This window comes from Ammospiza caudacuta, chromosome 23, assembly GCF_027887145.1.
Source record: "Ammospiza caudacuta isolate bAmmCau1 chromosome 23, bAmmCau1.pri, whole genome shotgun sequence".
Taxonomy (NCBI): domain Eukaryota; kingdom Metazoa; phylum Chordata; class Aves; order Passeriformes; family Passerellidae; genus Ammospiza; species Ammospiza caudacuta.
Window position 1 is genome coordinate 3,132,812 of NC_080615.1, and position 13,251 is coordinate 3,146,062.

Consider the following 13,251-nt stretch of genomic DNA (forward strand, 5'->3'; position numbering starts at 1 on the left):
CCTGTTAAACCCTTCCGATAGGGTTAACATCCCCAGTCTGCCTTTGCAGAGATGCTTTGGAGGCTCGAGGGGGTCGCCGGGGTTGGCAGAGCAAAAAAACCCCTCCACGTCCCATTTTAGCTGCACTCGTTTAATCCTCGGCGACACTTGTATTTATCCTGGTAAATCAATGGCTGATACAGGCTTTCTTTTCCCTAGGAAAACTCAGGTACTTTAATTTATTGCCTTTAACAGCCACATCAAAGGCTTTCGGGAGATGAACAGCAAGTGCCGCGGGGTGAATTTCCACAGCCACTTACCATCTTAAAGAGGAGAGAATTTGGGCAATAAAAGGGGATTTTGGGGCTGACGTGGGGCTCTGATCCCAGAGAAGCCGGGCTGGAGGCGTCGGGTGGATACGGGAGAAGCTAAAAAAAGGCAACTGAGCAATTGGTTGATAATTATCCCGCTTCCTGCACAGCCCCGCATGCTGAAGGAAGGGTAATTAAAGCTGTGGTGTAATTAATGTGCACCTTGCCCCTCCTCTCCGCCTCTCCCCGATCACAGCCAGCCTTCAAAGGAAAACTAATGAGGCGGCCAAGTTCAGCTGAGGAGGAAAGGATGAAAGGAAGGGAATAAAAAAAAATAAAAAAAAACACCAAAAACACCCAGACGATTTTGGGGGTGTTGCTTTGGGCAGGCGGGTGCAGCCCCAGCCCTCATCTCGGTAAATAATTCGTTTTCTGCATCAGCCTGCCTTTTTCTGTCCTAAACATGGAAAAACAATCTGTAACCCAGGGAATTGTGTGGCTTTTGGGCGTCTGCCCTCGGACACCACTGGGGCACCCCTGGGCACGTCCTTGAACCCGGCCGGTGGCAATTTCCCAGTGCCCAGGGGCTGGTGATGGATGTGGGGCTGCCCCCATGGCCCGGGGGTGATGGGGAGCGGGCGGTGCTGGATGCTGACCCTGCTCCTTTCCCAGATGGACCGCGGCGAGTTCCAGCAGGACTCGGTGCTGAAGCAGCTCGAGGTGCTCAAGGAGGAGGAGAAGGAGTTCCAAAACCTGAAGGTGGGTTGGATCCTGGGGCCTGCCTGTGTCCCCAGTGAGAGATGGGCTCAGAGCCCCCCACTGCTGGCAGAGAGGCTGCACCCGGGGTGCTGGGGACCCTCCCCGTGCCCACCAGCGGGCAGAGCCTCACCCAGCGCTGCTGCTGCCAGGCTGCCTGTCCTTGTCCCCGGTGGTGGCCTGTCCCAGAGGGCTGTCCCTGTGCCGGGACAGAGGCTCTGGCATGCTGGCACTGCTTTATGGCCCCAGCAGCTTTTAAAGCTAACACGAAGGTGTGGTGCCAGGACAGCGGCATGCAAGGGCACTTGTGTCCCCGCCTGGAGGGGGCTGAGCAGATTGGAATTTACTGGTGGCACAAGAGGATGTTGCTGGATGGTTTGGTGGTTGAGGTGTCCTCCAAAGGGGGGCTATGAAAATGGGGAAGGGTCTGGAGGGTTCATATGTGGAGCAGCTGAGGGCACTGGGATTGTTCAGCCTGGAGACCAAGGGGAGACTCATCATTCTGCAGCTTCTTCCTGAGGGACAGCTCTAACCTCTGCTCTCTGTGACCAGCAACAGGACCTGAAGGAACAGCTGGAGCTGTACCAGGGCAGGGTTAAGTTGGATATCAGGAAGGCTCTTCCCCCAGAGGGTGCTGGCACTGCCCAGGCTCCCCAGGGAATGGGCACAGCCCCAAGGCTGCCAGAGCTCCAGGAGGCACAGAGAGTGGGTGGGATTGTTGGGGTGTCTGTGCAGGACCAGGAGTTGGGCTGGATGATCCTGGTGGGTCTCTTTCAGCTCACCATATTCCATGACTCTGATGAGTCTCACATGTCCCAGGTGGATGGGCAGGGTGGGCACCCCAAATGCCCAGGGAGGTACCCAGAGAGGCCCCCACCAAACTGCCCCGCTTCTCCCACTCCCCAGGACCCCACCAATGGCTACTACAGCGTGAACACCTTCAAGGAGCACCACTCCACGCCCACCATCTCGCTGTCGGGCTGCCCCGCTGACCTGCGCCCGGCGGGCAAGCAGCGGGTGCCCACGGGCATGTCCTTCACCAACATCTACAGCACCCTGAGCGGGCAGAGCCGCCTCTACGACTACAGCCAGCGCTTCGTGCTGGGCATGGGCAGCAGCTCCATCGAGCTGTGCGAGCGCGAGTTCCAGCGCGGCTCCATGAGCGACAGCAGCTCCTTCCTCGACACCCAGTGCGACAGCAGCATCAGCAGCAGCGGCAAGCAGGACGGCTACGTGCAGTTCGACAAGGCCAGCAAGGCCTCCGCGTCCTCCTCCCACCACTCCCAGTCGTCTTCCCAAAACTCAGACCCCAGCCGGCCCCTGCAGAGGCGGATGCAGACGCACGTTTGAGCCCCTCGGGACGCTCGGGACCCTCCCGTGGGCGCCGTGCTCTGCTCGGACAGCGGCACCGCCGGCAGCGGCGCTGGGAGCGGCCGGATCCAGGCCCCCGGAGCAGGGCTGGGGCAGGGGACCGGCCGAGCATCCCCCTCCCTGGCACACGCTAAGCACAACCCCGCCGAGGACGCGCTGAGCCCGGGGAGCCGCTCCCTCGGGGGGCTGGGGACGGCCCTGGCCCCAGCGCGCCCCCCGCGCCCCCACAGCCGCTCGCCTCCGCTTGCCGCTGCCCCCTGCCCCGGCTCCTCCCTTCCCTTCGTGGTGTTCGGTGTCCATACTTATAGAGTCCGTGTCGGGGGGTCGGGGGGTCCCGCCATGGGGACGGCGGTGGGACAGGGACTCCCCGGGAAGGGCCTCTCCGCTGTATCGCGGCACCGCGGTCAATACAAGAGGTGTTTCTCGTGGCACGCCTGGGCTGATGGCCGCCCCGCGGGGACACGGCTTCCCTGGCACTCTGCCCCGGCACACGGCTGGCCTGGAGCCTGGCTGTGCCGTGGCCTCCTGGGGCAGGCCCCATTGGGGCAGAAATGGCCGGTGGTGGAGGGAAACTGAGGCACGGGGCGGCTGGGACCCCACAAGCCCAGCGTGGGAGCCAGGAGATGGGGCATCACAAACAGGTAAGGGGACACAATGACATGGGGACAGGCCACCCTCCCTGCACCTCACAGCCCCAAAACTCCCTCACACCCCCTCCCCACCTTGCCCCAGGAGCACCCAGCCCATCCCAGCCTCACCAGGACTTTATTGGGTGCCAACATGAGCCCCAACACCCCCATCCATGGGTCACCCCAACACCTGCAGCCCCACGGGGGCAGAGGGGACCCTACACCAGCAGGGAGAAGGCACCAGGTCAACCCCTCCATGGTGGGGGACATCCCAATGCCCACCCTGGAGCCAAGCACACACCAGCCCACCCAAGGGCCCTTGTCCCTGACACCAGTGGCATGCAGGCCCTGGGGGAAGGCTCCACCATAAATAAGCATTTAAATTAATTAAATTAATCTGCACCACCAAAGGGCCCTGGCAGACCCCAAAGCCAAGCAGCCCAGGGTGCCCCCACCCAGGGGGCCTGTGGGGACGAGTCCCTACGCCAGCGCTAAGGCACAGGACAGGGCCGCCAAGTAAAAAAGGAAATTAAAAAAAGGGGAGGGAATTAAATATTTGGGGGGAGGTCCAGGGCAGGGAGGAGGCAACATGAACCTCCAAAGGCTCCCATTCCCTGGGCAGGGAGGGGCCAGGACCTCAAAATCAGCCCCTCAGCAGGGCCCTCGTCAGTGTATGAGGGAATTAAGGGAAAGAGAATGTCCAGGGCAAGGGCTCCTGCCCTGGCTCACCCCCTCAGGCCCGCTGAGAGGGAGGACCCCCCCCTACCCCAAAAACCCCCTCGAGTCCTTGGTAGCTCAGTGCGTCAGTAGAAAAGGCTCAGGGCCACGGCCCCGCCGGGCTCCCTGCACCCCGAGAGCCACCCCAGCACCCCGGGCACCCATGGTCCAGCACGGGCCCAGCCCCAGGAGTCCCAGGCCGTGGTGGCAGCAGTGACAACAATGCTCTGCCCTCGGTCACTCTGGCCATGCCAGTGTAGTGTCCCCTCACTGCAGGGGACGGTGTCTCCTTGTCCTGGGGACGGTGTCCCTGCGCTGCTCCGCCACCCTCAGAAGTAGGTGAGGTTCCTGACGAGTCCCAGCTCCAGCATCCTCTTGATGGCCACAGCCTCATGTGACACGTTGTGCTCCGACGCCTGCAGGACAGGGAGCAGGGGTGACACCAGAGTCTGGGCCGCACATTTTCCTTCCAGTCCTCCCTTCCCACCCCCAACCTTGCCCACCCCACCAGCAGGGAGTTCAGCCCCTCAAAAGCAAGGACAGAACCCTCCCCACCCAATGCCCCGGTCCATGAGCTCTTCTGCTCACACATAAACTGTGATGGATCCAACTCTCCATGCCTCCAAGGACATTCGGCTGCCAAGAGAACTTGGATGATGACCAGCCAAAGGTGGACTTCAACCTTCATCATGGGAGGGGAGTGAGAGGGAAGAGCCTCCCATGCCATTCAGCATCCTGGCACTGCTCTCCTGGGCTGCCATCCCCCCTCCTGGGGGAAAAATGAGGGGAACAGGGACAAAACTGTGGGGCAAACACTTACGGCCATGGACTTGAGTGTGATCTGCTCGTAGTAGTGGATGGTTTGCTTCTTGTTGGCCGAATCGGGGTAGCCAAAGCCCGCGATGTGCACCAGGTCACAGAAGTGCAGTGCCAAGGTGATGGCCAGCAGCCCTGTGGTGGGCTTCTGAGGGACAGAGAGCCACAGACTTCAGGGAGCTGCACAGAGACAGCCTGACCCCCCTCAGGGTGTGCAGGGTGACTGGCCATCCCCACCCCTTACCTGTTTGACCTTCCGTGGTTGCTTCATGGGGAGGTTGAGCAGTTTAGCAGCAGTTACTTCCATGTAGTAGGGATTGAGGACGCGCACTTGCTCCGGGTTGGCGTCCCAGATCAGTGGGGGCTGTTTCCAAAACCCTTTGCGAACCTGCGAGAGCCCAGATGTCCCCAAGGGTGGGGTGGCATGACAGCTGGAGTCTGGAGCAGCCAGGGAGGGGTTGGACCCGGTTCCCCACCACACTCACCCTCTTCTTGTCGTTAAGGATGGCCTCCATCCACTGGAAGTCCATGGGCTTGAAGGGCACGAGCACCAGCAGCGTGTCGGGGTTGTTCTCGGTCCGGGGGTCGAAGTGGGCTGACTCGGGGTAGAAGAGGCGCATGGTGGTCTTGGAGCCCACGTCCTGCTCATAACCATGCACCGGGGCGTTGTTCAGCCTTTGGGACATCACAGGTGTCAGCCCCAGCTGCGGTGGCACTGGGCAGGGAGCGGGGGCCGGGGCTGTACCTGATCACCACGTCGTAGGTGTTGATGGTGTCCCCCATGGAGCTGTTGCGGAGCCGGTGGCCGTTGCCCACCACGGCACACCTCCTGCACTTGAGGCTGCGAGAGAAAACCCTGGCTTAACCAGGCCTGCTCCAAAACTGGGCTGATTTTAACCACCAGGGGAATTAAACCTGGTGTTGTCCAGTCTCCACACCTTCCCATGCTCCACCAACCACCTCTGGGTTGCAGAGGTTCATTTTGCCAAATCCTGGGCCCACAGCAGACAAATTGCAACCACCCCCAAGAGAGAAATGATGAAGAAAAAGAGAGAAAAGCCCCTAAACCCACCCCAGTGTTACCTCTGGATGCTCTCGGGCAGGGAGTAGTGGGTGATGGACAGCAGGCGCAGCAGGACGTCTTCTGCAAAGCAAGGGCAAGGACAGGGTGAGGAAGGTGAGGAAGGCAGCTCCTGCCTGGCACAACACTCTGAGTGCTGCCCCACCCTTGCCAAATTTAATCCTACTGTTAATCCCAATTGCAAGCAGATAATTTGTCTCTGGGGCTTAGTAAAACCTGGCCCGCTCTAAACTTTTTTAGAGGCACCATGTGTGAGGAGATACTGCAGAGCCTAAAAACCAAGAAAATAGCTTAGAAATAGTCCCCAGCAAAATCAACCTGCAGATGTCTTTAGGAAAAAGGAAGTTGAAACCCCAGGAGCAGCAAGCAGCAGCAGGACAGACAGACAGACAGATCCCACAGAGCATTGTCAGGCTTACCACTTCCCTTGGTGCCGTAGGGCAGCTCGTAGAGCGACGGCGTCTTCACCCAGAAATAGTCCTTCAGCTGCAAGAACAGTGGGTGGTCCCTCGTGTAGCTGCCAAGGAGCAAAGGGTCAGTGACACTGGGATCAGGGATGGCACAGGGAGGGGGGTCCTGGCTCTGCATCCCCCCCACTCCCTGCTCCCAGCCCCAAACTCACTTCCCGATGAGCTGCGCCGCTTTCTTTTCCACCTCCCCAAGGGGACACGTTGTCTTGTTGTTTTCTTGTACAGGGAAATAAAAGCTGTAAAGGAAGAGGTTAATTAGATCAAATGATGCCTGTTCCTCTGCAGCCCCCTCCTGGCGAAAGGGGCTCCAGCACCCCCAGGCATCCCTGCTGTGCGATTCAAGCTGTGAGAGATTTCCAGACGGATTTAAGGCCGGCACTGCCTGGGCAATTTATCTGCTGGGCTTGCAGCCTTGCATCAGAAGAGGTCTCTCTTGCTCTGCTCATGAACCTCACACTCCACTTTCCCCATCTCTCTCAGCATCGCTGGCACTGGGAAGAGAGCAGGGCTTTCCCATCCTCCTGGGCTCAGAAAAGCACCAGGAAAAGCAGCATTTGCAAAAAACCCCCCAGAGCCCAACCACCACCACCCACCAAGGGGGAGCCTCGTTTGTGTCCCCCATTCTCCAGCAGCAGCCAAGGATGCTGCCACCTCCCCAGTCCCCTCAGATCCAGGGAATGTGCCATGCTCTGGCTTCCCTGTGAGGGATGGGCAGGAAGCTGCTGCCTCCCAGGAGTGAAGGAAAGGGCAGGAGATCATTCAAACTTGAGTAAGGAGCACTCACAGCTGTGTGTACCTGTCTTCCCGGTAGATCGAGTACCAAACCATCACCAGAAACAGCGCCAGCACCCCGAGTATCTTCCCTCCTGCAAGGCCAGAGGGGAGGGGGAGAGATAAACCAATGTCAGCCATGGGGTTTAGAAGGTTGCTTGTGGGGTCCCACAGCATCCCCAGCTAGAACCAGGATGGCAGAGCCCTCTCCTCAGAGAGCAGGTTTGGCTGGCACCACAGCCCAGAGAGGAGCGGCTCTAAGATGAGTCAGGTGGTTTTATCTCAGGTTTAAAAAACCACTGTGACGTTTCTGCTTCCTCCTGCCTGCTTTTCATCAAAGATTAGGCAAATATCCCTTTTTCCATGTGCCTCCACCCCATTTCTGTACAACAAAGTCCAAAGGGTTCCAGATGCCCAAGCCCAGAGATCAAGGTGCCCAAACCCACCCTCCCCACTGCGACCTGTGATACCCCAACACTCCATCACTCAACTGGAACAACAGCAAAGCAGCATCCAACCCCCAGAATTCCAAATGCAAATTCCCCAGGCTCCCCAGCCCTGCTTGGACAGAGGCAGAGGGGATCCCTGGGGGACTCACGAGACTTGTTGATCATTTTTATCAGCAGGAAAGGGATCAGGCGGGGGCCAGAGCTCTCATTGTGGCTGGTCACCTGCAGCAGGAAAACAGGGAAAACCCATCAGAGCTGACCCTGAAACCCCACCCAAGAGGCATCACCCCCTGCTTGCCCATCTGCATCTGCAGACAAGCAGGTGCAAGGGTTCCCCAAGGATTTATTTCTTTAAATTCACATTTGTTTACTGCAAAAACATTGGTTTAGAGAGCTTATCAAAGCCAAGCAAGTGGCACTTCCCAAGGAGCTTCAGCCCTACAGGTTAGAGGCCAAAGGAAAAAAAAGATAATTAGAGAGGGAAAACAAGCCCCCAGTGGGGTTTCAACCACAAAATCCCATGGGGGAGACTTTAAACCCAGCTTAAGCATCCACCTGGCACCAGCAGATCCAAAGTCCAACGTGCCACCACAAAGCCAGTCAGAAAGGACAGGAGCAGCTGAGCAGCATCAAACCAAAGAGCATCACGTACTTGGGGAACCTCCAACGCCTTGGATTTACCCATGCCGGCTTGGGGACAGGAGGTGGTGGAGCTTAGTGCCCACACAAACACTGCCCAGGGAAGCAGGGACACTTTTGTGCTCCTCTGAAACCTCTCGCTCCTGGAACAAGGAGCAAAGAGCCGTGGTTGGAGCCATCCCAGGATGGGCCCATCCCATCCCACCAGGACACGGCAAGGACGGAAAATGAACTTACCATGAGGGAGAAGCTTTGGGCTACAGGGCAGCTTTGCTCCCAGGTGAATCCTGCTCTAAGCCAGGCTCAGAGCTGGGCTTGGCTGTGTCCCCCGTACCTGAGCTGCTCCTGTCTCGGTGTGCAAATGCCAGCCAAGGGAAAGGTGACCGGGGCTGGGCGATGCAAACAGCCTCTCAATCAGAGCCTGCCCATCAGATCCTCCAGGATGAGTCACTGCCAAGGGAGGGCACCCACCTCATCTCCTTCCTGCCCAGGGAAGTGCCACTAACAAACCTGACACCTGCCAAACACCCGGCAGGGCCACGGCCTCAGCCAGCCAAGAACACCGGGTTTGGGGGCAAAAATGTACCAAGAACGAGGAGAAATGGGACTAAAGATGGTCCCACAAGAGCCAGGCTCTTCCCTTCCCAGTCACGGCCTTCTGAAGTTAAAAGGGCAGGAGAGCAATTAATTAAAAAGGGCAGGAAGGGCAATTAAAAGGCAATTAAGGACAATTAAACCACACTAAAAGCAACGGGACAGGACATTTGAAAAAGAAAATTGTGTCCATTTGACAGCAGAGGGATGGGGAGGTGAGGAGGTCCCCTAGGAAAGCACCTCCCTCTGAAGCACTTCTTCATAAAACACGGATAATTGTGCCCCATCATTACCTGGGGGCTCCAGAAAGGGGAAGCAATCCCCCCATCCCAACTGGCTCTCATCCTGCATCCGAATTTCCAGCTCAACAAGCCCCCCCTGCTTGGGAAGATGAAACCTACAGCTGGGTCTTCACAGGTGGGAGCAATACAGGGAGAAGGCACAGGGGGGTCTCACCCCTTTACATATTACAATTTCTTGGAAAAAATAAAATTAGGGGAAGGTACAAGCAGCTTCTGCTTCCTGGGGAGTTTTGTTCTTAGTAAAACTGTCCACAAATGCCCTAAGGGGAAATCCACTGCCTCAGCTGGAGGCTGGGTTTGCTCCTGGGGTAGGGGGCTGAGTACCCCTGTTTGCCCAGGGCTGGGAAATTGCTGGGCATCAGGACCTGATTTTAGCACCAAATTCACCCCCAGCTTCATCCTCAGGTGCCAAAACACCCAACCAAGCACACTTCACCCCTTCCACCAGTGAAAGCACTGGGAAAATCTGCTCTGCCCGCAATGTTTGACTTTACATACCAGCTTTTTTTAAATAATGTTTTTTGAAAGCTTTATGATCTTTTCCCAGGCTTGTATGCACAAGCTGGGCCTGATGCAAAATTTATCTAAGGCAAATGTGGCATTTAATCCCTGAGGAGAAGGAACCTTGTTTAGTGAAGCGATCAGGGAATGCGGAGCAAAACAGAGCACACCCGGCTGCCCCCGCACCCCTGGTGCTTCTGGAATGAGATCAAGCTCCCCACAGCCCTCCCAGATCCACAGCCCAAACCAGAGCAGCTGCTGAAAGCAGCAAGGTCTGAACACCCTGAGCCAGGTCCTGTGTCCTCCTTGTAGGGTTGCTGGAGTGAGCAATGCCAAAGGGTCCTGCTGGTCCCCACAGCGTCCCCAGTCTTGCAGCATCCTCAGAGCAGGCAGCATCCCTGTTCCATCACAGCACCCTCAGAGCCCCCTGCAGCATCCCTGTTCCATCACAGCACCCTCAGAGCCCCCTGCAACATTCCTGTCCCATCACAGCATCCTCAGAGCCTGCAGCATCCCTGTTCCATCACAGCACCCTCAGAGCAGGCAGCATCCCTGTTCCATCACAGCACCCTCAGAGCCCCCTGCAACATTCCTGTCCCATCACAGTATCCCCAGTATCCCCTGAGTGTCCCTGTCCCATCACAGCATCCCCAGTGCCTCCCTGAGTATCCCTGTCCCATCACAGTATCCTCAGAGCACCCCATGGCACCTTGGTCTCACAGCATCCTCAGAGCCCTCCCACAGCATCCCCAGTCCTGCAATAACCCTATTCATGCAGCATCCCTGGTCCCCCACAATGTCCTCAGAGTCCCCTCCCACTGGCATCCTCATCCCAACACAGGATCCTCAAAGCCCCCAGAGCATCCTTTGCGCCTCGCTGAGCATCCCTGTCCCATCACAGCATCCTCAGTGCTCCCACACCACCCTGTCCCCTCACAGCCTCCCTCAGACCCCCCCAGCACAGACCCCTCACCAAACATCCTGCCTGGATCCCACACTGCAGCATCCCTGTCCGGCAGGAGAGATTCAAGCACTCGCTGGCATCAACCCTCGCTCCCCCAGGGTTGTTCCAGGGCATTGCCTGCCCCACCGAGCCCTGAAGCTGGGGGGGAAGTCCCAGCTGGATTCAGCTCCCCACAGCTGGAAGAAGTGACTGGAAAACCCTTCTTTGATGTTGGAGGATGCACCCCCACAGCACCGCAGGCTGCAATTATTGCTGCACAAAGGATCCAAAAGCCCCATGGCCCATTCCCCATCTCCCACTCCCTTCCCCACCCCGTGTTCTGGGAAAGCCCCATCCCAGGATGCTGCAGAGGCAGCTCATGGCCAAGCCTCGTGGAGTTTCCCTGTCTGCCTCTGACCTGGAGCAGCATTTTGCCTCCCAGTTTCACCATGTCCCCTGGGAGATGCAGCAACACCCATACAGACCCCGACCCTCCTGCCAGGTGGAAACTCAGAGAGGTTCATCCCTGTATCTCCATCAACCCATTCCCATCTCCCCCCATGGCCTCAATGGCTCCAGCATTTCCAGATTTAAGTCATGTCAATCCACAAAGTGGAAGCAAGCATCTACCAAGTTGCTCCCAGCCAAAAAAAAAAAAAGTGAAGAAAGGAATTTAAAGGCACAGAACAAGCATGGAGGTGGGGAGTGGTTATAAATTCCCCCACACCATCCCAGCGTGGATGGATAGTGATCCCAGGCCACCCTGGCAAAGCATCATGGACCAGCAGGCTTGGTACTTTTATGTTCCCATGGTAACCTGTGGATTGGGAAAGGCTCAACACGAGGCAAGGACACCTCTCTTGTGCTCCCACCGATCCATCCCACATGCCCAGGGGACACGGAGCCACCCACTGCCTGGTCCAGCTTCCCTGGGTAAGAAAAATAGGCATCTCCAACAGTTTATCCCAAAAAAGGTCTTTATTTTTAACTGGAGGAGAGTTGGATAGCACCCGAGGAAGGGATGCAGTCCCTAAGGATTCACTCTCAGCAGTGGGAACCAAAGGGAGACAGACAGACAGACAGACCCCTTCAGCCCAGCCACACCATCTCTCCCGAGCTCTCCAGGCACTCAGAGCTTTCAGGATCCATCAGGGCAGCCCCTGTGCTCCCTGGAGGGCAGCAGCGACCCCCACAGAAGCAGTTTAAGCCCCGGGATGTTCCAAGCCCAGGTGTTCTGTGCGCGGTAGGGCCGGGATCGCCCCACGCCGGCCCTGCCCCGGCACAGCCCGCGCCTGCCGCAGCCTGAGCGCAACCTGGGAGGCGGCCGGGGGCCATCCTGCAGGGAGAGCATCCAGGGAAAGGCGCTGCCTGCGCTTGGCACGGCATCAAAGACACCCAAATCCCCAGCCTGGCATCCCAAACCTTCCTCGCCCCGGCCGCTGCGAGCTCCCGGCGCTCGGGGAGGTTTTTTCCAAGCTGGGGAGAAAATTTTTGTGGGATTGCAACAATCACCACTGCAAGGCCAAAAGGCAGCAGGGATCAGATCTGAGCCCCCTCCAAGACACGTTGCATGGCAGGGAAAGAGGGATGCCAAGGGGAACCAGGGATGCTGAGATGCCAAAAACCACAGAGCAGAGCAATGTCAAGAGCCGGAGCTGCAGTGCCATGGCGGGGGGAATGAAGAGGGTTGGGAGGGCACAGTACTGGAAAATCAGCTCCACTGGACACTGGGCACAACCCACAGAGGGTGTGGAGCCAGCCTGGCCTGTGCACTGATACCTACATTTATCCTATTTTAAGAGCCCTGCGAGTCACTTTAAAGGAATCTTTAAAGGAATCTTAATTGCCTCTTACTCGGAGAGGCAGCGCTGTTTCCTTTACCGTGGTATCCCAGGCACACAATAACCCAGCCAAAGATTTACGATAGGGGAAACAAGCCCTCCTTGGCATGTGAGTCTTAACAAAACATTTACCCATGACCAGGCTGCAATTTTCAAGGTGGCAACAGCAAATAAGCTCAGGTACAACAAGTATTTTAACAGTGGCGGATCCTCAGGGTAAATCCAAGCTGCTTCTGCCTTCCCATGGCACTGCTGGTTTTAATGTGCTCCAGTGTGATTCAGACCAGCCCTGGGTCCATCCTCTCCTCTCCCCTTATGTTTTTTCTAATCCTTGCAGCAGAAAAAACAAAGGGATGGGACACAAATCCCTCCCTACAGCCCCAAACCACCAGCTATGTGGGTATACCTGTTTATCTCACTGCTCTGGGGTAACCTTGGGCCATCACAGACCTACAGGGCTACAGTTGAGCTATAATGTTAGAGATTACATATTATTATTTTTATTATATAGGTTTGATCACTCTTTTGCTATTAAAACACTAAAATAAAGACCTTTTCTTGCTGTATGCAGCTCGCTACACCCTGGAGGTTGTGGCCGAGCTGCTGAAGAGAGCAGAGCCAGCCATGGGGTGCCAAGCCCCTGCTGAGGAGATGAGGGCAGTGATAATCCTGTGGGATTTCATCCCTGATGTCCTGACATCGATCCAGGCACACCCTTCTCCTGTCCAGCCCCCCTTTGCTGCCACGCTCACCTCAGTGCCGTGTTTACTCTCCGGTATCTCCATCCTCAGGGATCACCCAGGGATGCAGCAGCAGCAACAGCAAAAGCAGATTTGGCAACACAGCTTTGAGCCCGTGTTTTGGGCTAAATGCCCCCAAAAAGCAGCAGAAAGGGGAGGCAGTGAGCTGGGGGTGCAGGCAGGCTGCTGGCAGCCTCTCCCTGCTCTCCTGGGAGCAGCAGCCAGAACACCCACTGGGAGCACCACTCCCTTACAGTTCTGGGAGGTAAAAGCTAAACCATGGAGATGCTCCAGCCCATCCCCAACCCAAACTCAAGCAATGCCCCAGCTCTTCTGGCAAA

At 57.2% G+C, this 13,251-nt stretch overlaps 2 protein-coding genes across 7 annotated transcripts in view; one reads left to right on the forward strand and one right to left on the reverse strand.

Annotated features, from left to right (window-relative positions):
* KIRREL3 (kirre like nephrin family adhesion molecule 3) overlaps positions 1–2,396 on the forward strand; it is a 412,450-nt gene extending 410,054 nt beyond the window's left edge. For all 3 annotated transcript variants that reach the window (XM_058819093.1, XM_058819091.1, XM_058819092.1), the window contains 2 exons: positions 963–1,049; positions 1,953–2,396. In XM_058819093.1, the coding sequence (XP_058675076.1) occupies positions 963–1,049; positions 1,953–2,396 (531 nt within the window). The remainder of the gene's footprint in view (positions 1–962; positions 1,050–1,952) is intronic.
* Positions 2,397–3,845: 1,449 nt separating this feature from the next.
* Positions 3,846–8,359, reverse strand: ST3GAL4 (ST3 beta-galactoside alpha-2,3-sialyltransferase 4). 4 transcript variants are annotated; one of them, XM_058819098.1, is made up of 13 exons: positions 8,227–8,359; positions 8,003–8,132; positions 7,500–7,572; positions 6,927–6,996; positions 6,283–6,366; positions 6,080–6,177; positions 5,663–5,723; positions 5,325–5,420; positions 5,065–5,254; positions 4,824–4,967; positions 4,584–4,727; positions 4,352–4,445; positions 3,846–4,179 (listed from the first exon to the last, which is right to left on the reverse strand). In XM_058819098.1, the coding sequence occupies exons 2-13, from the start codon at positions 8,033–8,035 to the stop codon at positions 4,154–4,156; spliced, it is 1,113 nt and encodes a 370-aa protein (XP_058675081.1). In that variant the 5' UTR covers positions 8,036–8,132; positions 8,227–8,359; the 3' UTR covers positions 3,846–4,153. The 4 variants fall into 4 exon arrangements, with proteins under 4 accessions (XP_058675081.1, XP_058675080.1, XP_058675083.1 ...); XM_058819097.1 differs by having other exon boundaries at positions 6,915–6,996; XM_058819100.1 differs by lacking the exon at positions 4,352–4,445.
* Positions 8,360–13,251: the final 4,892 nt, after the last annotated feature.

Excerpts from the sequence above, each read along its gene's own strand:
- ST3GAL4 (XM_058819097.1), bottom strand. The coding sequence starts at position 8,035 with ATGGGTAAATCCAAGGCGTTGGAGGTTCCCCAA. Across the intron at positions 6,367-6,914 it reads GAAGACAGGTACACACAGCT|CTTTTATTTCCCTGTACAAG; the intron begins GTGAGTGCTCCT and ends CTTCCTTTACAG. Across the intron at positions 5,724-6,079 it reads CTACGGCACCAAGGGAAGTG|AAGACGTCCTGCTGCGCCTG; the intron begins GTAAGCCTGACA and ends CTTGCTTTGCAG.